The sequence below is a fragment of the Oryx dammah genome, unplaced genomic scaffold (assembly GCF_014754425.2).
Source record: "Oryx dammah isolate SB20612 unplaced genomic scaffold, SCBI_Odam_1.1 HiC_scaffold_13, whole genome shotgun sequence".
NCBI lineage: Eukaryota > Metazoa > Chordata > Mammalia > Artiodactyla > Bovidae > Oryx > Oryx dammah.
Window position 1 is genome coordinate 19,837,632 of NW_024070197.1, and position 24,684 is coordinate 19,862,315.

At 41.7% G+C, this 24,684-nt stretch overlaps 2 protein-coding genes across 2 annotated transcripts in view; one reads left to right on the top strand and one right to left on the bottom strand.

Moving 5' to 3' along the window:
- Nucleotides 1-24,684, top strand: part of LOC120872598 (major allergen I polypeptide chain 1-like) — a 116,122-nt gene that overhangs the window by 50,138 nt on the left and 41,300 nt on the right. The gene's annotated exons all lie outside the window — the stretch shown is intronic.
- LOC120872587 (secretoglobin family 2B member 2-like) lies at nucleotides 17,049-19,216 on the bottom strand. Its single transcript, XM_040253089.1, has 3 exons — nucleotides 19,130-19,216; nucleotides 18,453-18,634; nucleotides 17,049-17,281 (listed from the first exon to the last, which is right to left on the bottom strand). Exons 1-3 carry the CDS (start codon nucleotides 19,197-19,199, stop codon nucleotides 17,180-17,182), a joined length of 354 nt encoding a protein of 117 aa, XP_040109023.1. The 5' UTR covers nucleotides 19,200-19,216; the 3' UTR covers nucleotides 17,049-17,179.

Sequence of the window (24,684 nt, forward strand, 5' to 3'; positions counted from 1 at the left end):
AGAAATGGTCTGGACCTAACAGAAGCAGAAGATATTACGAAGAGGTGGAAGAACTGTACAAAAAAGATCTTCACGACCCAGATAATCATGATGATGTGATCACTCATCTAGAGTCAGATATCTTGGAATGTGAAGTCAAGTGGGCCTTAGAAAGCATCACTAAGAACAAAGCTAGTGGAGGTGATGGAATTCCAGTTGAGCTGTTTCAAATCCTGAAAGATGATGCTGTGAAAGTGCTGCACTCAATATGCCAATAAATTTGGAAAACTCAGCAGTGGCCACAGGACTGGAAAAGGTCAGTTTTCATTCCAATTCCAAAGAAAGGCAATGCAAAGGAATGCTCAAACTACCACACAATTGCACTCATCTCATATGCTAGTAAAGTAATGCTCAAAATTCTCCAAGCCAGGCTTCAGCAATACATGAACCATGAACTCCCTGATGTTCAAGCTGGTTTTAGAAAAGGCAGAGGAACCAGAGATCAAATTGCCAACATCCACTGGATCATGGGAAAAGCAAGAGAGTTCCAGAAAAACATCCATTTCTGCTTTATTGACTATGTCAAAGCCTTTGACTCTGTGGATCACAATAAACTGTGGAAAATTCTTCAAGAGATGGGAATACCAGACCACCTAACCTGCCTCTTGAGAAATCTATATGCAGGTCAGGAAGCAACAGTTAGAACTGGACATGGAACAAGAGACTGGTTTCAAATAGGAAATAGGAAAAGGAGTACATTAAGGCTGTATATTGTCACCCTGCTTATTTAATTTATATGCAGAGTACATCATGAGAAACGCTGGACTGGAAGAAACACAAGCTGGAATCAAGATTGCCAGGAGAAATATCAATAACCTCAGATATGCAGATGACACCACCCTTATGGCAGAAAGTGAAGAGGAGCTAAAAAGCCTCTTGATGAAAGTGAAAGAGGAAAGTGAAAAAGTTGGCTTAAAGCTCAACATTCAGAAAACAAAGATCATGGCATCGGGTCCCATCACTTCATGGGAAATAGATGGGGAAACAGTAGAAACAGTGTCAGACTTTATTTTACTGGGCTCCAAAATCACTGCAGGTGGTGACTGCAGCCATGAAATTAAAAGACGCTTACTCCTTGGAAGAAAAGTTATGACCAACCTAGATAGTATATTCAAAAGCAGAGACATTATTTTGCCGACTAAGGTCTGTCTAGTCAAGGCTATGGTTTTTCCTGTGGTCATGTATGGATGTGAGAGTTGGACTGTGAAGAAGGCTGAACGCCGAAGAATTGATGCTTTTGAACTGTGGTGTTGGAGAAGACTCTTGAGAGTCCCTTCGACTGCAAGGAGATCCAACCAATCCATTCTGAAGGAGATCAACCCTGGGATTACTTTGGAAGGAATGATGCTAAAGCTGAAGCTCCAGTACTTTGGCCACCTCAGGCGAAGAGTTGACTCATTGGAAAGGACTCTGATGCTGGGAGGGATTGGGGGCAGGAGAAGAAGGGGACGACCAAGAATGAGATGGCTGCATGGCATCACTGACTCGATGGACGTGAGTCTGAGTGAACTCCGGAAGTTGGTGATGGACAGGGAGGCCTGGCGTGCTGCAATTCATGGGGTCGCAAAGAGTTGGACATGACTGAGTGACTGAACTGAACTGAGGAAAATGATCCTAAGAATCATATGCAACCACAAAAGATTCTGAATATCCAAAACAATCTGGAGAAAGAGAAACAAAGCTAGAGGCACTACACCTCTTCATTTCAAAACATATTACAAAGCTGCAGTAACTGAAACAGTATGATACTTACATGCAGACAAATAGTCCACTGGAACAGATTAGAGAGCCCAGAAAATGCACACACACATACAGTCAAGTGATCTGGGACAAGGGTGCCAGGAATACACAGTGGGGAAAAACAGTTTCTTCCATAAATGGTGTTGGGAACCACTGGATAGATAGATGAAAAATAATGAAATGTGACTTTCTTATACCACAAACACAAAACCACTCAAAGCAGATTAAAGACTAAAGCATAACACCTAAAATTAAAATTACTAGAAGAAAACATAGGGGGAAAACATTATGACATGGGTTTTGGCAATGATTTCTTGGATATTCCACCCAATGAACAGGCAACAAAAGCAAAAGTAGACAAGTGGGATTACATAAAACTAAAAGGCTTTGCAAAGGAAATCATCAACAGAGTAAAAGGCCACATACAGAATGAAAAAATACTTTTGAACCACATATCTGATCCGAAGTTAAAATGTAAAATATGCAAGTAATTCCTGCATCTGCATGTAAAACAAGGAAATCTCTCATTTAAAAATAAACTAAGGACCTAAAGAGACAATTCTCCAAAGAAGATTTTTAAAAAATAAGCCAACAGGGATATAAAAGTTTCTTAATATCAATAACTGTAATGGAAATACAAAGGAAAACCACAATTAGATATCACCTCAGACTTGTTATGAAAATAATTTTTGAAAAAAGACTAGTACTGGCATGTGTATTGAGAAACAGAGAACGTATCCTGGTGTAGCCATTATGGATAACAGTATGAAGAGTCCTCAAAAATTGAAAAATGCAATGGCCGTATGATCTAGCAGCCGACTTTTGGGTATCTACCTAGAATGAAAATCAGGATCTCATCGTAGCATTATTCATAGAAGCAAAGACATGGGGGCAAGCTAAATATCCAGCAACAGATAAATGGATAAAGAAATTGTGATATATATTTACATACAGACACATATATGTATACACACAGAGACACAGGCATCCCTGGGAGTTCAGTAGGTAAAGAATCTGCCTGCAATGCAGGAGACCTGGATTCAATCCCTGGGTGAGGAAGATTCCCTGGAGAAGGGAATGGCAACCCACTCCAGTATTCTTGTCTGGAGAAGCACATGGAAAGACGAGTCTGGTGGGCTATAGTCCACAGGGTCACAAAGAGTCAAACATGACTAAACAACTAACACATGCACCTGCATACACACACACACACACACACACATAGACATATATACACAGGGGAATATTATTCAGTCTTTAAAAGGAAGGAACTCTTACTATATGCAACAACATAGATAAATCTTTAAGGACATTATTCCAAGTAAAATTATCCAGTCACAGAAAGACAAATTCTGCATGATCACACTTATATGAGGTAGTATGTAAAGCAGGTAAATTCAGGGATTCACTGGCAGTCCAGTGGTTAGGACTCTGTGCTCTCATTGCTGAGGGCCTGGGTTCAATCCCTGGTGGAGAACTAAGATCCCACAAGCTGCATGGCATGCTAAAATTTTTCTTTAAAATTTAAAGCATTTTCATTAAAAAAGGAAAAAAGTATTTAAACCCATAGAAATAGAAAATAGAATGCTATTTACCAAGAACTGAAGCTAGTCGGAAAGTGGGAATTTCTGTTGATAGGTTTATTCAATATGCAAAATGAAAAATTCTAGAGAACTAATGTACAATATTGTGCTGACAGCTAACAATACCCAAACAGTCCTTAGGAATATAGATTTCCAGAGATAAATGTTAGGGCAGTTGAGGACTCTGGCACAACAGGTATCAACTGGGATTGTCCCATTTACAGGAAAATAAAGAAGCTCTTTTTTCCTTGCCCCTCTGCGGATGGTATTTTTAATTCTTCTACGTGGTATACCAATGTGTCTGAGTTTTCTAAAGGTGTGGTTTCCTAGGTTTGAGTTTACTAAGTTAATGACAATACATGAACCAAGAATGCCAACTTGGTATCTGTGGCTTTGTGACCATCTATTTATTTCCTTTGTCACTGAACATAATTTAAAAGCTCCCTGATTGACTAGGCTGTCCCAGTCATTTAGATAGAAGGACAGCTGAGCAAGCCAAAGCACAAAAGACCTAGCACATACTATGTGGTCAAGAACTAGTTCAATAAAGGAGTCATTGGTGGAGATGCTCTTGAGAGCCACCAACTTCCTCAGGTCTGATTTTCTTGTAATAACACTGACCTTAGAGGAGATTCTGTGGCTGTGTGTTTATGACTCATATAAACATATATATATATAATAAACATATATATATAATAAACATATATATATATATAATAGATTTCTAAAGAAAGAATCAGAAAGTAAAAAATAGAGATTTCATGTGGCTGTCCATTAAAATAATAATAAGAGGCTGACAGAGGATGAGAAGGCTGGATGGTATCACCGATTCACTGGTCATGAAATTGGGCAAACTCTGGGAGATGGTGAGGGATAGAGATTCCTGACATGCTCCAGACCATGGTGTCACAAAGAGTCTGACACGGCTTGGCAACTGAACAACAAAAAAATAAAAATAAAAAAACAGAAATCACTGCCATCATGTAGTTGGATTAACAAATTTTGGCATATCCATATGATAAAATATTACTTGGCAATAAACTACTATGTACAACAAGGTACTTCAATAAAAGGACTAGATAGGAAAGATCATATTTTACATAATATCATTTATATGGATAAAACAATGGACATGCTTAATGTCTTGATTATATGTGTTTATCAGTACAGAATAACTCAAAACTCATAACAACGTATACTAAAAATGAGTGCATTTATGATACATGAATTCTTTACGAATAAATTGTTTGGAAAAGACTCTATAGTCCCATTACCAAAAACAAGAAGAAAAACAAACAAAACCCAGAAAACAAAAAAAAGTAACTGTAAACATTCAAAAAATGTAAAGGAAGGCAAATCAGAATAAAAAGAAGAGCTATGTGAAGAGTACTTAAAATAACTTACATGTCAAATTTTATTTTAAAATTTTATGTAATCACGTCAACACACTACTATGTCCATCTTTAATGACTCAAAGTGTGCCAGTAGGGGGAGGGGCCGTAAAGCTTCTACTTCTGTAGTCAAAATGCATCTGTTTGGAGTCTAAATGTTCAGTTCAGTTCAGTTCAGTTGCTCAGTCGTGTTCACTCTTTGAGACCCCATGAATTGCAGCACGCCAGGCCTCCCTGTCCATCACTAAATCCCAGACTTCACTCAAACTCGTGTCCATCAAGTCAGTGATGCCATGCAGCCATCTCATCCTCTGTCGTACCCTTCTCCTCCTGCCCCCAATCCCTCCCAGCATCAGAGTCCTTTCCAATGAGTCAACTCTTCGCCTGAGGTGGCCAAAGTACTGGAGCTTCAGCTTTAGCATCATTCCTTCCAAAGAAATCCCAGGGTTGATCTCCTTCAGAATGGACTGGTTGGATCTCCTTGCAGTCCAAGGGACTCTCAAGAGTCTTCTCCAACATCACAGTTCTAAAGCATCAATTCTTCAGCGCTCAGCTTTCTTCACAGTCCAACTCTCACATCCATACATGACCACAGGAAAAACAATAGCCTTGACTAGATGGACTTTTGTTGGCAAAGTAATGTCTCTGCTTTTGAATATGCATTCTAGGTTGGTCATAACTTTCCTTCCAAGGAGTAAGAGTCTTTTAATTTCATGGCTGCAGTCACCATCTGAGGTGATTTTGCAGCCCAGTAAAATAAAGTCTGACACTGTTTCCACTGTTTCCCCATCTATTTCCCATGAAATGATGGGACCAGATGCCATGATCTTTTTTTCTGAATGTTGAGCTTTAAGCCAACTTTTTCACTTTCCTCTTTCACTTTCATCAAGAGGCTTTTTAGTTCCTCTTCACTTTCTTCCACAAGAGTGGTGTCATCTGCATATCTGAGGTCATTGATATTTCTCCTGGCAATCTTGATTCCAGCTTGTGCTTCCTCCAGCCCAGCGTTTCTCATGATGTACTCTGCATAGAAGTTAAATAAGCAGGGTGACAATATACAACCTTGATCTACTCCTTTTCCTATTTGGAAACAGTCTCTTGTTCCATGTCCAGTTCTAACTGTTGCTTCCTGACCTGCATATAGGTTTCTCAAGAGGCAGGTCAGGTGGTCTGGTATTCCCATCTCTTGAAGAATTTTCCACAGTTTATTGTGATCTACACAGTCAAAGGCTTTGGTATAGTCAATAAAGCAGAAATGGATGTTTTTCTGGAACTCTCTTGCTTTTTCCATGATGCAGCGGATGTTGGCAATTTGATCTCTGGTTCCTCTGCCTTTTCTAAAACCAGCTTGAACATCTGGAAGTTCACAGTTCACGTATTGCTGAAGCCTGGCTTGGAGAATTTTGAGCATTACTTTACTAGCATGTGAGATGAGTGCAATTGTGTGGTAGTTTGAGCATACTTTTGCATTGCCTTTCTTTGGAATTGGAATGAAAACTGACCTTTTCCAGTCCTGTAGCCACTGCTGAGTTTTCCAAATTTGCTGGCATATTGAGTAGAATGGGAAATATTTTGGATCAAAAAATGGAGTAAGATGAGAATATAAAAGTTAAAAGAGATGGTTGAAGAGAAATGTGAGGTAAACTGAGATTAGGTGTCCAAACATTTTCACTTTCCCTAACAATGCTCCCAACCCAACTAAAACAGTAGGACTTGTCATGAAATGAGGATGTTTTTAGCAAGTGTTGTAAGTGTAGAAGGAACTCATGAGCATATAGCTTCCAAGAGGATACAGGCTGGTTAGGGAGGTGGAATGATGTCAGCAAAGATAGGATCATGTGTAAACAGTATGGGTTCCAGGGAGAGCTGACATTCACCTGGCTCCTTCCAGTGGATTTTTTCTGGTTTGCAAAATGGTGAATATTGTACATTTTTGCCTAATAACTGCTGTTTCAAGCATTCAAAGAGTCATTCCATCACTGTGGTCTCAGGTGTCCTAGTTCCATGCCTTCTGTGCCTGCCAAACCAATTGTTGACTCCTCAACTTTATATATATATATTTATTTATTTTTATTTATTTATTTTATTATTTTTATTTTATATTTTTATTTATTTACTTATTTATATTTATTTTTGGCTGTGCTGGGTCTTAATTGCTGCGTGGGCTTTTCTCTAGTTACTGTGAGTGGCAGGCTTCTCATTGCAATAGCTTTTCTTCTTCAGAGCATGGGCTCTAGGGTATGTGGGCTTAGCACTTGGGCTTCCAAGCTCTAGAGCACAGGCTCAATAGCTGTGGACTGTGGGCTTAGTTGCTCTGCAGCATATGAGATCTTGCTGGAACAGGGGTCGAACCTGCTCTTCTGCATTGACAAGCAGATTATTTACCACTGAGCCACCAGGGAAGCCCTCAACTAAACTTTTAACAAGTGGAATGTTGAAATCTTTCAAGGACTCTGCAATAGGCTTACATGCAGTTTTAATTTATCACTACTTGATCTGCTAAAGTAAAGTGAAAGTAAAGTCGCTCAGTCGTGTCCGACTCTTTGTGACCCCATGGACTGTAGCCCACCAGGCTCCTCCCTCCATAGGATTCTCCAGGCAAGAGTACTGGAGTGGGTTGCCATTGCCTTCTCCAGGGGATCTTACCAACCCAGGGATCGAACCCAGGTCTCCTGCATTCCAGGCAGACACTTTAACCTCTGAGCCACCAGGGAAGCCCCACTTGATCTGCTAAGTCCCTCAAGACCGCCTCTCCTATAAAGAAGATATGGACTTTCCTGGTGGTCCAGTGAGTGATTAAGAATCTGCCGTTCAATGCAGTGAAAGTCGCTCAGCTGTGTCTGACTATACTCCATGGAATTCTCCAGGCCAGGACACTGGAGTGGGTAGCTTTTCCCTTCTCCAGGGTATCTTCCCAACCCAGGGATCGAACCCAGGTTTTCCCTATAGCTCAGATGGTAAAGAACAACTAAGCTAATATGGCACAATGAAGAGCCCTCATGCCACAGGAAAGATTTTGCATACCCCAGGAAAAATCTTGCATGCTGCAACTAAGAACTGGCACAGCCAAATGAATAAACATTTCTTTCAAGACAAGAAAGATATGCTACATATATACTGAAACATAAAAGGAAAGATATATCCATATGAATATGGAGTTCCACAGAACAGCAAGGAGAGAGAAGAAAGGCTTCCTAAGTGAACAAGGCAAAGAGACAGAGGAAAGCAATTGAATGGGAAAGACTAGAGATCTCTTCAAGAAAATTAGAGATACCAAGGAAATATTTCCTGCAAACATGGGTACAATAAAAGACAGAAACGTTATAGACCAAATAGAAGCAGAAGATATTAAGAAGAGGTGGCAAGAATACACAAAATAGCTATGCAAAAAAGATCTTAATGATCCAGATAACCACGATGGTGTGATCACTCACCTAGAGCCAGACATTCTGGAGTGTGAAGTCGAGTGGGCCTTAGGAAGCATCACTACAAACAAAGCTAGTAGAGGTGATGGAATTCCAGCTGAGCAATTTAAAAATCCTAAAACATGATGCTGTTAAAGTGCTGCATTCCATATGCCAGCAAATTTAGAAAACAGCAGTGGACACAGGACTGTGAAAGGTCAATTTTCATTCTAGTACCAAAGAAGGGCAATGTCAAAGAATTGCAAACTACCACACAACTGCACTCATTTCATATGCTAGCAAGGTCATACTCAAAATCCTCCAAGCTAGGCTTCAATAATATGTGAACCGAAAACTTCCACATGCACAGGATGGATTTAGAAAAGGCAGAGGACCCAGAGATCAAATTGCTAACATCCGGTGGATCACAGAAAAAGGAAGAGAATTCCAGAAAAACATCATATGTAAAACATCATATGTAAAATTAGACAGCCCGTGGAAATTTGCTATACAACACAGGGAGCTCACATCTTGTGCTGTGTGACAACATACAAGAGTGGGACGGGGTGGGAGGTGGGAGGGAGGATAAAGGGGAAGGGGACATACGTATACCTACAGCTGATTCATGTTGCTATATTGCAGAAACTAATACACTATTGTTAAGCAATTATCCTCCAAATAAAAATAAAGTTTTTAAAAAAGCAGAAAGAGAAAAACAAATACCATATAATAATATATATATGTGGAATCTAGAAAAATAGTATAGATGAACTTATTTGCAAACCAAACTAGAGACAAAGACATAGAGAACACATATGGACACCAATGGGAGAAGGGCGACTGGGATCAATTGGGAGACTTGGATTGACATATATACACTATTGACAGTATGTAGAAAATGGATAACTAAGAGAACCTACTGTATAGAACAAGGAACTCTACTCAATGCTCTATGGTGACCTAAATGGGAAGGAAATCCAAGAAAGAAGGGTATATATAAATGGATACCTGATTCACCTTGCTGTACAGCAGAAGCTAACACAACATTATAAAGCAAATATGCCTCAATAAAGAGGGAGGGAAAAAGCATGACACCCTCTCCTGGCACTGCTAAGGAGTTCTCTTGGTGCCCAAGAGGCTGTCTAATATCTCATCCAGGAAACTCCATTTGGCTTCAGTGATACACCCAATCTAGGAATTGCCAGAGGATCACTCTTTTACCTTCCATGGAGCTCGCTGAGTATCCTTCGCTTTGTTTGACCCATGTCTCTTAAGTTCCTCCGGCCAGAGCCATCATTGAGACAAGTATGGCAGAAAGCAACACAAGCAGCAGCGCTGGCCGCCCAGTGTTCTGAAGCCAGCATCCCCGCTGACCTACTCCACGCCCACAGCTGAGGGCTCACACACTGCAGCTTCTGCCCCCTGAGAGTCCTCCTGCCAGTCAGCTCTAGGCAGGAGATAGGACTCCTACCAGTAATTTCAGTATCTACTTCAGTTCAGTTCAATTCAGTTCAGTCACTCAGTCATGTCCGACTCTTTGTGACCAGTCTTTTCATTGTGTCCCATGGTATCTCTTATACACTTCCATATTTTATTATATTCTTTGTTTTATTCTGGATATTGTTTTTTGAGCTAAATTACAATTTACTGATTTTCTCAACAGCTGTTAACTTCTGCTTTTTAATGTATTATTTGAATATTTTAGTCCAAGAAAATCCACTGTGAATGTATAAAAAATCTCTATATTAGGGATAAACATGGTGATATAGATAGATCTCGTAGTATCAGTTTTCCCTGCTCTCCGTTCCCCCAGTATAGTTTTAGATTTCTATGCTGTACCACGTCTGTCCTTCCTGCAGCCCAGCCTCTATTACTTCCTATAGTGCATGTATAATGATGATGAATACTTAAAGCTTTTGCATATGTGAAAAAAATGTTTATTTTTCCTTTATTTTTTAAAACTAGTTTCACCAGGCCGATAATTAGAAATTCTCAATATTTTTCTTTTAATACTTTCAATACTTCACTAAATCACATTGTTTCCTAAGAGAAGTGTGCTGTCCTCTTATCTTTGTCTGTTTCTCTGGCTGCTTTGAAGATTTCTATTTTATCACTACATTCAAGAAATCTGATTACAGGGTGCTAAGTGCAGTTTTATTCATTTTTCTTATGCTTAAAGTTAACCAAGAGTTGTATATCTATAGGTTTATACTTTTCATCAAACAAGGGCAGACTTTGAGCATTACTCCCTAAGAGATTTTGAATTAATCATGTATTTCCCCTCGCCCAGGTTTGTCTCACAGTTCATTGATCTGCTTTTTATCATTTTTCAACCGTTTCTGTTTTTAATTGGATAGTTTCTGCCACTGTGTATTTCAAAGTCATTAATGTTTTCTTCTTTTACAATTACTAATCCATTGTTAATTCCATTCAGTGGAATGTACTTATTATCTATTCAAGTTTACTTTGTTTTTAAAAAGTATATCTATGCTTCTAACTTACATGTCCATACTCTCCCTTCTTAAACATTTGGAATACAATTTTTAATAACCTTTAATATTTTATCTAATATTCTGGGTTTGTTTATATTGATTTCTTTTTCAATGGTTTATATTGATGCTATTCTTCAACTGTTTATATTAATGATTTCTTTATATTGATTCATTTATATTGACTACTTCTGATAAAAGTTCATATTTTTCTGCTGCTTTACATGCCTGCAACTAACTTTTTGGATTTCAAATATTCTAAAATTTAAACTTTTATTTGCTAGGTACCCCTATAGTTCTATAGATATTTTTCAGCCATGTTTCTTTTATTTTAAATATCTTGATCCATTTGCAGCTTCTTTTAAGTACTGCTGTTGCTGTTTTCAGTCACAAAGTCATGTCTGACTCTTGTGACTCCATGAACTGTAGCCGGCCAGGCTCCTCTGTCCATGGGATTTCCAAATTTCCAAGGCAAGAATACTGAAGTCATTGTTGTTTCCCTCTCCAGGGTATCTTCCTAACTTGGGATTGAACCCATGTCTCCTGCATTAGCAGGTGGGTTCTTTCCCACTGAGACACAAGGGAAGCTATTTAAGCATTGTTAAGATGATACAAAAGCATCCATATGTAAAGGTAAATTTTATGCCACTGCCAAGATACCTTCCTGAATAAACGACTTGACACTCCATGAATAACCATAGTACTCCTATAAAAAGGCTGTTAGAAATACAAATTATTTTCAGATTTGTATAAATTCTTGGTATTATTTCTTCTGCTCGTTTCAGGTTGTCATTTCCTCACTTTGGGCAGTTTTCTCACATGCACACATTGGGGAGTATTCTCACATGCACACATTGGGCAGTATTCAGTGAATAGGATGGAGACTTGTTGTAGAACCCAGGAGTCCTATTTCTGTGCAACTCTCTCCTCTTCAGTATTCTCTCCTGAAAATGTCACCACACTGACCATCTTGGACTCCCAACTCATTCTCATGAACTCAGAGAGACTGCTCTTTTCTCTCCTTGAACTCCTCCCTTCTGCAGGGCAATCTGGGTACTCTGTCCAGGCAGTAAAGGTGGGCAATCATAGAGTGCAACTTTTTCCCCCTCTCTCAGAGACCACTCTCCTGTGCTACCTGAAGTTCAACTTATGTACATCATTCTTCCCTATATTTTATCCAGGTTTAGTTGTTTCAGGTGGAAGGTTAAGTCCACTTCCTGCTGAGTCAGTTATATATATATATATATATGGTCTTATATTTGGTCTTACTCTCTTAGGATATTCCATTGACTATCAGCATGGGAAAGGCATTGTTTTAATTAGATATTTCACACTGGAGTAAGCAAAGAACATTCTGGAATTTGGCTTAGAAAAGAAGGGATAATACATACGTAGAGACAGATGACAGATAATTTCCAAATGGAGAATATTTCCTTAATGACTAAATTTTCTTTACCTATGCAGCTTATGCCTGATGCTGGTTGAAAAATAACAAACAAGAAACCCTGGTGTCTTGCTGATCTGTACCTCACTGTGCACACTGTTCGTTGAACCCAGGGTAGGCAAGGCATGAGAGGGGAAGCTGGAAGAAAACGTGAAGAGCTCTATGATCTGCAGACACATTTATTCTCTCTGGACTGGCACTGGCAGCCGTAGAAGCAGCAGACATGCTATATTCTCTCCTCTCGTGCACCCTGTGGACACAGCCATAATGCAGCCTCACCACCACCTAACGTAGCCACAAAGTGGACATAACACAACACAACCTCCAGAGCTTTTTCAGGTGAAGTTTATATATGCTTATAGAACAAAAGTAGCCCTGGCCAACTGAGTACCTTGTGATGTTCATGCACAGTAGTATAAGCAATCTTAGCTGTTTCATAATCATTGTTTACAAAACATGGGGCAAGAGCAAGAGGGTGCAGGGTGAGAGAGCCTGGCCATGCCATCTTGGCTAATTTTCTCTATACCTGGTAAATACATAGCACATTAGAAAAGAAATCAGGGAAAGAAGACGGGTGATAGAAGACAGAGGAAGGGGTAGACTTGTTATAATTTAAACAGAATTGAAGAAAAAAAAAAAACAGAATTGACAAACTCATCAATGAGGGGCTTCCCTGGTGGCTCATTGGTAGAGTCCACCTGCCAACGCAGGAGACACGGTTCGATCTATCCCTGGTCCGAGAAGATCCTATGTGCTGTGGAACAACAAAACCTGGGCACCACAACTACCGAGCCTATGCTCTAGATTTAGGCAGCCCTAACTACTGAGCCTGTGTGCTGCAAAGACTGAAGCCCACAGGCCTGGAGTCTGTGCTCTGGCACAAGAGAAGCCACGGCAACGAGAAGCCCACTCACCACAACTAGAGAAATGCCCATACAGTAATGAAGACCCAGAAAAGCCAGAGACCCAGAAGACCCAGAAAAATGTAAAAATAAGAAGACATCAATGAAATAACATTTGACTGATGTCCTGAAAAGGTGTATGTGGTACATTTTGCCATGCAATAACATTTTATTTATTTATTTTTTTAATATGACTGTTCTTTTTATTTTTAATAATTTTTCATTTCTTTTTTTGTACATTATTTTAATTGGAGGTTAATTACTTTACAATATTGTAGTGGTTTTTGCCATACACTGACATGAATCAGCCATGGGTGTACATGTGTTTCCCATCCTGAACCCCCCTCCCACCTCCCTCCCCATCCCATCCCTCAGGGTCATCCCAGAGCACCAGCCCTGAACACCCTCTCTCACGCATCAAACCTGGACTGGCGATCTATTTCACATATGGTAATATACATAACATTTTATTTCTAATGCAGTCAAAATTATCACTCTGGTTTCATTTCATCTTTAGAAAGGTCTTCCTTACCCTGAAGTTAACAAATATATTATTTTTTTAACTATAAAATATTTCCATAATATCTTCTAAGGATTTTGTGTCATTTTCTATCCCAGTCTTTGAAGGTGTAAATATTTAACTTATCTGAAATTAATTTTGGAGATGGCTGTGAGACACAGATGCAACACCTTTATTTCCCCACATATTTCATTAGTTTGTCCGCTACCATTTCATCTATGAAGGAACACAAATTTCCTCACTGACTGGCAAATTACCTTTTTCATAAAATCCATGATGACTTAGATCTATTTCTGGTCTTCCTTTAATAGCCCATTTATCTGCCCATGATATAAGGGTGCATATTTCAGCATCTCCTGGGTTTATTACCCCTAATTACTTGACATTTTTACAGCTATCCTTATTTTCCCAAATAGAATAAATAGCATATAAATAAACCTCATGACTACAGTCTTCTTCATTAATGTTCACTTATTTATTATTTGGCTGTGCCACGTCTTAACTGGAGTATGTGGGATCTTCACTGCATGTGTGGGATCTAGTTCCCTGATCAGAGATCCAGCCTGGGTCCCTGCATTGGGAGCATGGAGTCCCAGTCACTGAGCCACCAGGGAAGCTCTTGATTGTAGCCGCTTAGTTCCAAATCTCTTACTGATCATAATACATTTGAGATTCATTCACGTTGTTGCATGTGTCAACAGGTTTTTCCTATTTTTTTAAATATACATAGATATTCATAGCAGCTTTATTTATAACACTCAAAATTGAAAAGCAATTCCAATAGTCCTCCCTATGTGGGTGGATAAACAAATTAAGCTATACCAATACAATGCAACATTATTCATAAATAAGAATAAATTACTGCTATATGCAATAATAAGGCATTTACATTGGTTTTTTGTTTCTTCCTTTAAATTGTTGCATAGATTCAACTGTAGGAATGTGGCATACTTTGTTTATCTATTCACCAGCTGAAGGACACTTAGGGAGTTTTCTAGTTTTGACAAACTGATCTGAAAAAAGGGGGCCATAAGATCCGTGGGCAGGTTTTATGAGAAAACAAATTTTCATTTCTTTTTATTGTAAACCTAGGAAGGAGATTTCTGGATCATAAGATAACAGTTAAGATCAATTTGATACGAATAAAATGCCTTTCAAAAAATGCTCTTGTTATATTCATTGAGATTACATTAAACTTGTGGCTATTTGTAAGGGGAAATGACATTCCTATTCCACAGAAAATTCCCCTTGAAGTGTCCACTGATTTATTTAAATTTTGTGGATATTTATCACCCAAAAAAATTGTAGAGGTTTCTTTAAAAAGTATCCATTAATTTAATGAATGCTTACTGAGGGTCAATTCTGTGTTTTGCAATGTTTTAGTAAAGGGTTTGGAGATTTTAATATGAAACTTATAAGGTGAAGATGAAGCGGGATAGTATCACTGAGAAAGTGAGCATACATGAGAAAGAAAAGAGATGCAAAGAGAATGACCCTTGATATAGGATACAGCCTTGAGAACTTGAGAAGGATCTTCCAGTAAAATAGGAGAAAAACAAGAAACTGTGATGTCATGAAAGTCAAACTGAAAGAGAAACTGGAGGGTGGAGGAGAAGTGACCTGTGACAAATGAATAATTAAACATTAGAATTATGACAATTAAATCATTACTCCACGTAAATCCACAGAAAACAGCTCTGCAGATCCATCTAGATTGTTTTAATGTCTGCTCATTTTCCTCAACACTCTTATTTTAAAATCCATTCCTTCTTCAAGATTCAATAAACTGTTCTTATTATATCTTAAACTATCTACGACTCTATAAATGGGTTTTCTCTTCTCTCACAGTGACCATCTATTTAATCCTTGACTACAACTGGATTATTTATGGAGACTCACACTTCTGTTGTATTACGTGGTGAGAACAATCCTTACAGTTCCTATTGATCTCAAATTTTTTGGTTAACTTCAAGAATTCAGTTTGCTGGGTCAACATTAAGTTACCTTCATTAGAACAAGGATTGTTTTAGATATATTTGGGAATATCTGAAAATCTAGATATCAGTTCATCTCATACGAGAATACAATTTAGCCCTTCAGTTCAGTTCAGTTCAGTTCAGTCGCTCAGTCGTGTCCAACTCTTTGCGACCCCATGAATCGCAGCACACCAGGCCTCTTGTCCATCACCAACTCCCGGAGTTCACTCAGACTCAAGTCCATCGAGTTAGTGATGCCATCCAGCCATTTCATCCTCTGTTGTCCCCTTCTCCTCCTGCCCCCAATCCCTCCCAGCATCAGAGCCTTTTCCAATGAGTCAACTCTTTTCATGAGGTGGCCAAAATACTGGAGTTTCAGCTTTAGCATCATTCCTTCCAAGGAAATCCCAGGGCTGATCTCCTTCAGAATGGACTAGTTGGATCTCCTTGCAGCCCTTAATCTGTTCAATTTTTACTTTGTACTTTTCAACAACATTTTAGACCTCTTTAGTATGACCTGAACACTTAATACTAAGTCTGGGAGAGCATCCAGCCCTTGGTATATGTAAAATCAAGTTGTAGAAAGAACAAAAGTGAATTTAAAGGCCTAAATTCAGGTAGCAAGTCAAAGAAGAGCCAGGACTCAAGGCCCTCACCCCTTACCCCAAGTCCAAACTTCAGCTCCCAAAATGTGACCTGATTTCACCTGCTCGGCCAGAAGGTATAGACATTTTACCAGCAGTGCCACTCTTTTTGTGGTTATGCTAAGAGTAGCCTACAGAGGCTGAGACCCTAGGATAAAACCTAGTCCTTTCCTTGTACCCTCACAAATGTCCTACCGGTAATGCAGCTGCCTATTTCATGCTCCTAGAACTAGGCTGGGGCATTCGGAACATTCAGTCATGTGGCACATCCTGCAATTCATAGTTCACAGCATGAGGTGTTTCCATGGAAACAACATTCCCGCTGGGGTAGCTTCTTCCATCCACTCCCTTCCTCCTGATCCAAGACTTCCTGGGGGTCCTGGTCCCCGTGGCAGAAGCCAGGAACAACAGTGGTACTAAGTGTCCCTGAAAATAAAAGGTCTGGCTCCTCAAAAGTCACCCACCTAACAATTAGAAAATGGTGAATGCCACTAGGAGGAAGAGGGGACCTGTTACAAGCTTGCTCAGGGCATCTCCTGAGTCACTCACAAGTAACTGAAAGGACACTTAAACGACTGGAGGCTCTGCCACCGTGCTAAAGACCAGAGTGAGATATGCTATCTGTGGCCACAAACAACAACTTTATCCCTCCGGGCCTGTGATAGCAAGGGTTATCTACATCTTCTTTCACTTAATCTTCATACACAACCCCTATTTAGCAGATGACAGAATGACTTGAGAAAGTTACCATAAACCTGCCCATGGTTCCACAGTTTGTCACAACAGGGCCTAGGTTTACCTCATTCTGTCTGATCCCAGTCCCCATCCACAGTAGCCACGTGGGTCACTATCACCATCCCCCAAGACCTCCTGCTTCACACCCTCCCCACAACAGACAGACACTGGGCACACTGAGCAGTGCTGCAGTGATTTTATTAGAGTAAGACTGATTGAGACCACATAGGTGGGACAGGTGTCAGGATTCCAGCTTCAGTTGAGAAGAACAGGGCGGCACATGGAGCGTAGACCAGGCATCACTGGCAAAGACTATTTCACCAAAGAGATTGCACTGAGAATTATTCCAAAAACACTATTCAGAACCGTGGACACTTGATAGCCAAAGCAATCCTTGTCAAAGATGATGGAACCCTGGGAGGGAGGAGGAGGAGGAGGGACAACACCTGAGCCCACAGCAGGGCTATCCTGTCTACCAAGCATCACCACATGCTATACCCTCAGGGATTCAGCTCCCTCCCCAGCAAGAAACTCTGCCCACAGAGCCACCAATGGAGAGAAGGCTGCCATCAGGGACCAGGGGGAGGACGGCTCCCTAATAGCCCAGGCACAGGCGTCAGGATGGAAACTAGCCACCAGCCACCCCAGGAAGAGGAGGAGATAATAAGGGTCAGCAGGGCACAGCTGGGGTGGGTCCTGAGGGAGGCGCAAGGTGCTGGAGCCTGGGTTTGGGTCACACCTCCTGCGCCTGAGCCTCTTCTGTCAGGCGTGCTGGGTGGACTAACGTGCTTGAAGGTGTCGTAAACAAACCCATGTGCTCATGCTTAGTGCATGAAACTCTGCAAAAAACCTCTCATTTTGAACAGACAATCTGAGGGAAAAAATGTTGAGACAGACCATCCAAACTCTCCAGTATTGTTTGACAAGAAGTATAAAGCAAAATGGTTCTTCGGGAGATATACTGCTAGCCAAGGTGAGCAGTCACAGGTTCCTAGAAGCCTCCTCAGGAGCCTCAAGCACCAAAACACCACGGTAGAAAAACAGGCTTGTAGATATGTCAGTAGAAATGGGGCTCTGAGCCAGACCCAAGGCCCACACAGTGGGAACAAGAGGAGGTGATGAATCTTACAAAGCCAGGGAGTCCCATGCTGGAAAGAGATTCTAAAGCCAGGGGCTCCTTTTCAATATTCCTAAAGTAGAAGTGACATGACTCCTACATGTGTGTGAGCTGAAAGCTTCCTTTCCTGCCAAACATTAAAATTCTACTGCTCCAATGCTAGTTCCACTCACTGAGGAAAAGAACAATCACCGGCCTCAACACACTTGGCCTGGCAACCCTATTCTGTGTGTGAGTTGATTCGCATGCTGTGGGCATATTTGGCAACAACAGAGGCTGGATGTGCACACGGACTGCCCTTGCATATCACAGGTGCTGCAGGGTGGAGCAAAGGTTTGTTCATGTGCTTCTTTGCTTATAGCTCTTGTCTGTCACATATCCCATGACTGCATGATCTACTCCCATGTGGTATACCACACTATGCATGTGAGTGGGAAGGGCAGAGTCGGGGTCGGGAGAGTAAATTACCACGAGTTCTACATTGTTCAGCTTGGCGTCAAATCCCGCCTCATTGAAGCAATCCTGGACTTCCCCAAAGGCTGCCTTTTCCTCATCAGTAGTATCAACCAAATCGAGCGTTGAATTCAATAATGTTTTGCTTCCAAGTAACAATGCAGCAACCCCGCCATAAAACACAGGGCAGGCTTCCGCTGAAGGAAAGACAGAAAATATCTTGTCAAAGAATAACCAGAGTAGGAGGTTCCTGTTTCCACCACTTGATAGGAAGTCACATATCCAAAGCTTCCAGAATCATCTCCCACAGAGACTCGGCCTCTCCCAGGACTGCTTAACATCCCAGACAGAAAACTTCCCAGCAGAGGGAGCAGCAAGAGGGGTGAGCCCTGGAGACCCCTCTGGCCTTGACCACCATCCCCGGGCATATCAGCCTTCTTCCTCCCTCCCAATGAGCACCAATGCCAACAAAATATTCCCCAGGGTTTGCACAGCTAATGATCCCTCCAGCTACACCACCCTCTACATTCAAAGACTGCCAGGCTCAAGGAATTTCTGCAGAGCTCCTGGGCACTGATCTGTCAGCTGCCCTCGGACTCTGTCCCTAGAAGCAGCTTGGACAGCACTGTGGAGGATGCAGTGAGATGACACGGGGCAAGGATCAGAAGGGTCATCTGGAACCTCCTTCCTACCCTCAGTCGTCTTGAAGTTCAGCTCTCTGGTCACCAGCAGGGTCAGCACAAGCAGTGCTCCCTTCATCATGGTGGCAGCTGGAGTCCTCTGCTCAGGGCAGGGTTTCTGCGGCATTATAAACCACTAGCTCCCCAAGCCCAACCCACATCCCTCCCAGGAGGACCACGGCCTGTGGCCAAGAATCTGGCACAGGTGGTTCTCTTGGACCTTAGAGTGTTTACTTGGAAGCCCATCCTGCTCTGAGAACAGTGCTCAGGGAGATTTTGTGGTAGCATCTTTGCCAAAGATCAAGTGGAGCTGACATTTATAAGTGACTCCATTTGGAGCCAAATGCTCTGTTGTCCCAGCCCCAACTGTGACCTGTTTTTCTGGTCATCCTTCCCTCTATCCTGGCTCTGATGCTACAATCTCCCAGACAAAGCAGATAGAATCACAGGAGGGCCAAGGACAGGTGTACACCACTCTCAGGTAGAAAAAAGGTCATCCAGAATCCTTCCTTTATTCCCAAGGTCAAGTCCTGGGGATAAGAATGGGGAGTTGGGCCTTCCTGCATCTTCAAATATCTTAACATCTGCAGTCCCTAGACAGGGCCCTGAGCACTGCTGGACAGCAGGCTTGGCCTCCAAATCATTCCCAAGAAGGAATTCACAGGACCTGTACCAGGTGGATTTTCTCCAGCACAGATAATTCTGATAATTTCAGATCATGCTTCCAACTTTTCTCAAATGCTTAAAGAAGCAAGTTCCTGGAAACATCCTGGACTCCCAGTGGTCCAGACTTGCCCTTTCTGATTGTCTCACCCTCTTTCATCCGTGAACCTGGTCTCAAGAGGTACTAGCACTGTACAGTCTATCCGGAAACATCAGTGAACAGCTGTGAAGTTGTGTGGTTTGTCTCATGCATCAGAGACTCTGAGGTCCACAGTCCTAAAGGACACTGAGGATAGGAGTTCTAAGGCCCAGAGGGCTGGGTCCATCAGAGGTGACATTCCACATGTGAAAACTCTCTCAGTGTCAAACTCAACCTTCCACATTAGGAGAGCGGTTTGTTTGCACAAAAGATGAAAGGGACCTTGAAACTCTAAAAGGAAGTGTGAGACGCTCCCAATGGCCAAACTAGAAATGTTCTGACAGACAAAATATGTAACAGAGTATTGGATGATACCCAAAGTATAAAGTAATATGTTTGAGTCCATACTGATACAAACAAATGATTAAGTAAATAAATGAGGACTTCCCTGGAGGTCCAGTAGTTAAGAATCTGCTTAAACCAATTTAAACCAATTACTGCTTTAACCCCTGCTTAGGGAACTAAGCTCCTACCTGCCCTGGGGCAACTAAAAACGTTCCTACTGCAACTAGAGAGAACATGCTCTGCAAAGAGAAGGTCCACACACCACACAAAGATCTAGCCCATTTAAACAAAACTAAACTAAAATAATGTGGGTGAAGAGGCTATCATTCCTTACTGAAACATCCCTAATAACAGAGCTAGATTATCCCCTCAGTATGGAGAACATACTGCCCTGCACTCCCTGAGCGTGGGCTTGACTTAGTAAGTCATCTCCAAAGAAAAGAGGAGAGGAGGAGAAGGGGAAAATAGTGCAGGTCTAACAAACACAGTGTTAATCAATAGTCAAAGCTGACACACCCAGTGGTAAGACACACAGCTGTCACGTGTACCCTGATATAAGGAGACAGGAAGGGTGTTTCACCTCTGTCTTCCTCAAAACCCAAAGTCTAAACTCCACTTTCTGCTATGCTCAGTTGCTTCAGTCATGTCCCACTCTTTGTGACCCCATGGACTGTAGCCCATGAGGCTCCTGTGTCCGTGGGTTTCTCCAGGCAAGAAAGAACTGCTGTTTCCTCCTCCACTCTACATTTGTCTGCTATAAAACAGCAGACAAATTCAGCTTTGAGGTCCTTCTGCCATCCCTAGCCAGTCCTCCTGGGACAGCCAAGACCATGACAGACCCATAAGAGAGTTAAAGCTTAGGCAATCCAGGGCCCTTTAAGGAGGAGGTGAACACTCTCCCTCATGCTTTCCTTAAGCCTTGTGCAACAATGTGTCTTACCCAAGAATTGGCCTTTCTTTAGGTCCAGAACCTATGAACAGGGAAATGTTCTTCTGATCCTCTATGTTAAAGATTATAATTGTAACAAAGCTTGTCAGGGAACCTGTCAGGGAACTCAAGACCTCTACCCCTGATTACACAGCAACAGTATATCTCACCCAGAGAAGTTGTATGGAACCATTCTCCCTGGCAGACCCGTGCTCTCTGGCCAATCTTGTGCTGAAGTTATCTCAGGATGTATGCCTTCAGAAAGGGTCTCGTGGAACTCTTACAACCTTGAGGTATTCTATTTATCTGTTCTCACCAGCCAGTTGAGAAATATATAATGCCATGCTTAAAATAGTGAAGGTGGGTACTCTTTCTACCCCCTTCTTATGTCCATGTCAGAAGCTTTCTCTGTCCTGTCATTTTAAATAAAAATCTTTGCTGCACAAACCTTTGAGTTACTGAAACTGTGTCTTTGGTCCTGGAGTCAAATCTTCTTCAGAGACCACGAACTCAGCACCAAACATCATATGAGTAAGCTATTACAAGGAGAGAATGAGGGACTCCACAGAGCAGAGGTCACTGGAGACACATGACAATTAATACAGTGTGTATAGGTTGTGTGTTGGATTCTGAAATCCAAAAGCACCTAATGGACAACCTGGTTAAATAAAAATAATATGTGAGGTTAAGTTAGAAGTAATGCTCCAAACTTGCTTATCAGTTTTGACAAATGTTTTCAACTCTTCCATTAATCTAAAATTATTCCAAAGTAAAATTTTATTGAAAAACAACTCGACACAAGGAGTTCAACGTGGTACTCTGTGACAACTTCAGTTCAGTTCAGTTTAGTTCAGTCGCTCAGTTGTGTCCAACTCTTTGCAACCCCATGAATCGCAGCACATCAGGCCTCCCTGTCCATCACCAACTCCCGGAGTTCGCTCAGACTCACGTCCATCCAGTCAGTGATGCCATCCAGCCATCTCATCCTCTGTCGTCCCCTTCTCCTCCTGCCTCCAATCCCTCCCAGCATCAGAGTCTTTTCCAATGAGTTAACACTTTGCATGAGGTGGCCAAAGTACTGGAGTTTCAGCTTTAGCATCATTCCTTCCAAAGAAATCCCAGGGCTGATCTCCTTCAGAATGGACTGGTTGGATCTCCTTGCAGTCCAAGGGACTCTCAAGAGTCTTCTCCAACACCACAGTTCAAAAGCATCGATTCTTCACCACTCAGGTTTCTTCACAGTCCAACTCTCACATTCATACATGACTACTGAAAAAACCATAGGCTTGATTAGATGGACCTTTGTTGGCAAAGTAATGTCTCTGTTTTTCAACATGCTATCTAGGTTGGTCATAACTTTTCTTCCAAGGAGTAAGCGTATTTTAATTTCATGGCTGCAGTCACCATCTGCAGTGATTTTGGAACCCCAAAAAATAAAGTCTGACACTGTTTCCACTGTTTCCCCCATCTATTTCCCATGAAGTGATGGGACCAGATGCCATGATCTTTGTTTTCTGAATGTTGAGCTTTAAGCCAACTTTTTCACTCTCCACTTTCACTTTCATCAAGAGGCTTTTTAGTTCCTCTTCACTTTCTGCCATAAGGGTGGTGTCATCTGCATATCTGAGGTGATTGATATTTCTCCCGGCAATCTTGATTCCAGCTTGTGTTTCTTCCAGTCCAGCGTTTCTCATGATGTACTCTGCAGATAAGTTAAATAAACAGGGTTGACAATATACAGCCTTGACATACTCCTTTTCCTATTTGGAACCAGTCTGTTGTTCCATGTCCAATTCTAACTGTTGCTTCCTAACCTGCATATAGGTTTCTCAAGAGGCAGGTCATGTGGTCTGGTATTCCCATCTCTTTCAGAATTTTCCATAGTTTATTGTGATCCACACAGTCAAAGGCTTTGGTATAGTCAATGAAGCAGAAATGGATGTTTTTCTGGAACTCTCTTGCTTTTTCCATGATCCAGTGGATGTTGGCAGTTTGATCTCTGGTTCCTCTGCCTTCTAAAACCAGCTTGAATATCTGGAAGTTAGCTGTGCATGTATTGCTGAAGCCTGGCTTCGAGAATTTTGAGCATTACTTTACTAGCATGTGAGATGAGTGCAATTGTGCAGTAGTTTGAGCATTCTTTGGCATTGCCTTTCTTTGAGATTGGAATGAAAACCGACCTTTTCCAGTCCTGTGGCCACTGCTGAGTTTTCCAAATTTGCTGGCATATTGAGTGCAGCACTTTCACAGCATCATCTTTCAGGATAGGAGTGTAATTGGGTGGGACATGGAGGGAGGTTCAAGAGGCAAGAGACATATGTATGCTTACAGCTGAATCATCTTGTATGGCAAAAGCCAACATAATATTGTAAAGTAACTATCCTCCAATTAAAAATATATTTAAAAAATACAACTGGCATTAGGAAAGTGCTACATGTGCTGTATTTCATTGACTCTGACCATGACTTCGCCCTGAAGTCACCAAATGTCCCCACAATCTGGGGATGTCTCAGAGGATCCTGTGGTACACTTGGAAGGGCACCAGGCTGGATCCCTAGCAGCTACCTGTAATTCAGCACTCCAAGCCCTGACTCGTCTCCTCACAGGGCTGCAGAGGGCACTAGGGGCAGTGTCTTCTGAAGGACAAGAGGCATGGGATACACGGACAGGGGTCCCACCACACAGAAGTCCTTCCACCAAAGACAAAGAGCCAGCATGTGCAGCCTGGGCCTTGGGGTGTTCACCTTCCTGCCCAGGAACCTCTGAGACACATCTGCAGCCACCTGAGCCCCTCATGGGGTGACCTTCAAGGCAGTGGCACCCAGGCAACAGGAGCCATGGTGAGGAGGGGCTCCACGGAGGTCAGGTTACACTGCAGCTCAGTACTGTGCCTCTTTGCCAAGAGCAGTTACCGGATGTTAATCCTATTTGGCATAGGGTTCTGACTGTGGTCACACCTTGTGTCTTAACTTCAGATCAGGTCTTCAGTAAACCTGAAGGTGACTCAGAGAAAGAACAGCCAGGTGCCTCCAGTCAAAAGCTACTTGATTCTGATCAAACATTTTAAATATTTACCTTATTTACTTAATCCTAAGCAATATTCATAAGCACATATATAGTAAATAGAAATAAAAATATTCTTGTTTATTGACTCCAGAGAAATGGAATATTCCTGCCATTATTCTAACAAATGTGCAACATCTACCAAATGTGGGGCCCTCCCCTAGTCCTGGGGTGCTGCAGTACACAGCACAGCTCTCGCTCTCCTGCAGCCCTTCATCACCCAAGCGGGAGTGAAAGACAGTGACCCCATGGGAAGAGGCACTCTGGGCAAAGATGAAGCAGGGGGAGAAGACAGAGGGCCTTGGGGGAAGGACGGAGGCAGAATGCTTTGATAGGATTTCTCAGGAGTCTGGGGAAATCTTCCCTGTGATACTCGAAGACACTTGAGGATGAGGGAATGAATCATGCAGCCACTGGAGGAAGAACCTT

Excerpts from the sequence above, each read along its gene's own strand:
- LOC120872587 (XM_040253089.1), bottom strand. The coding sequence starts at position 19,199 with ATGATGAAGGGAGCACTGCTTGTGCTGACCCTGCTGGTGACCAGAGAG. Across the intron at positions 18,635-19,129 it reads GAACTTCAAGACGACTGAGG|CGGAAGCCTGCCCTGTGTTT; the intron begins GTAGGAAGGAGG and ends TCTTTCCTTCAG. Across the intron at positions 17,282-18,452 it reads TGAACAATGTAGAACTCGTG|GGTTCCATCATCTTTGACAA; the intron begins GTAATTTACTCT and ends CCTCCCTCCCAG.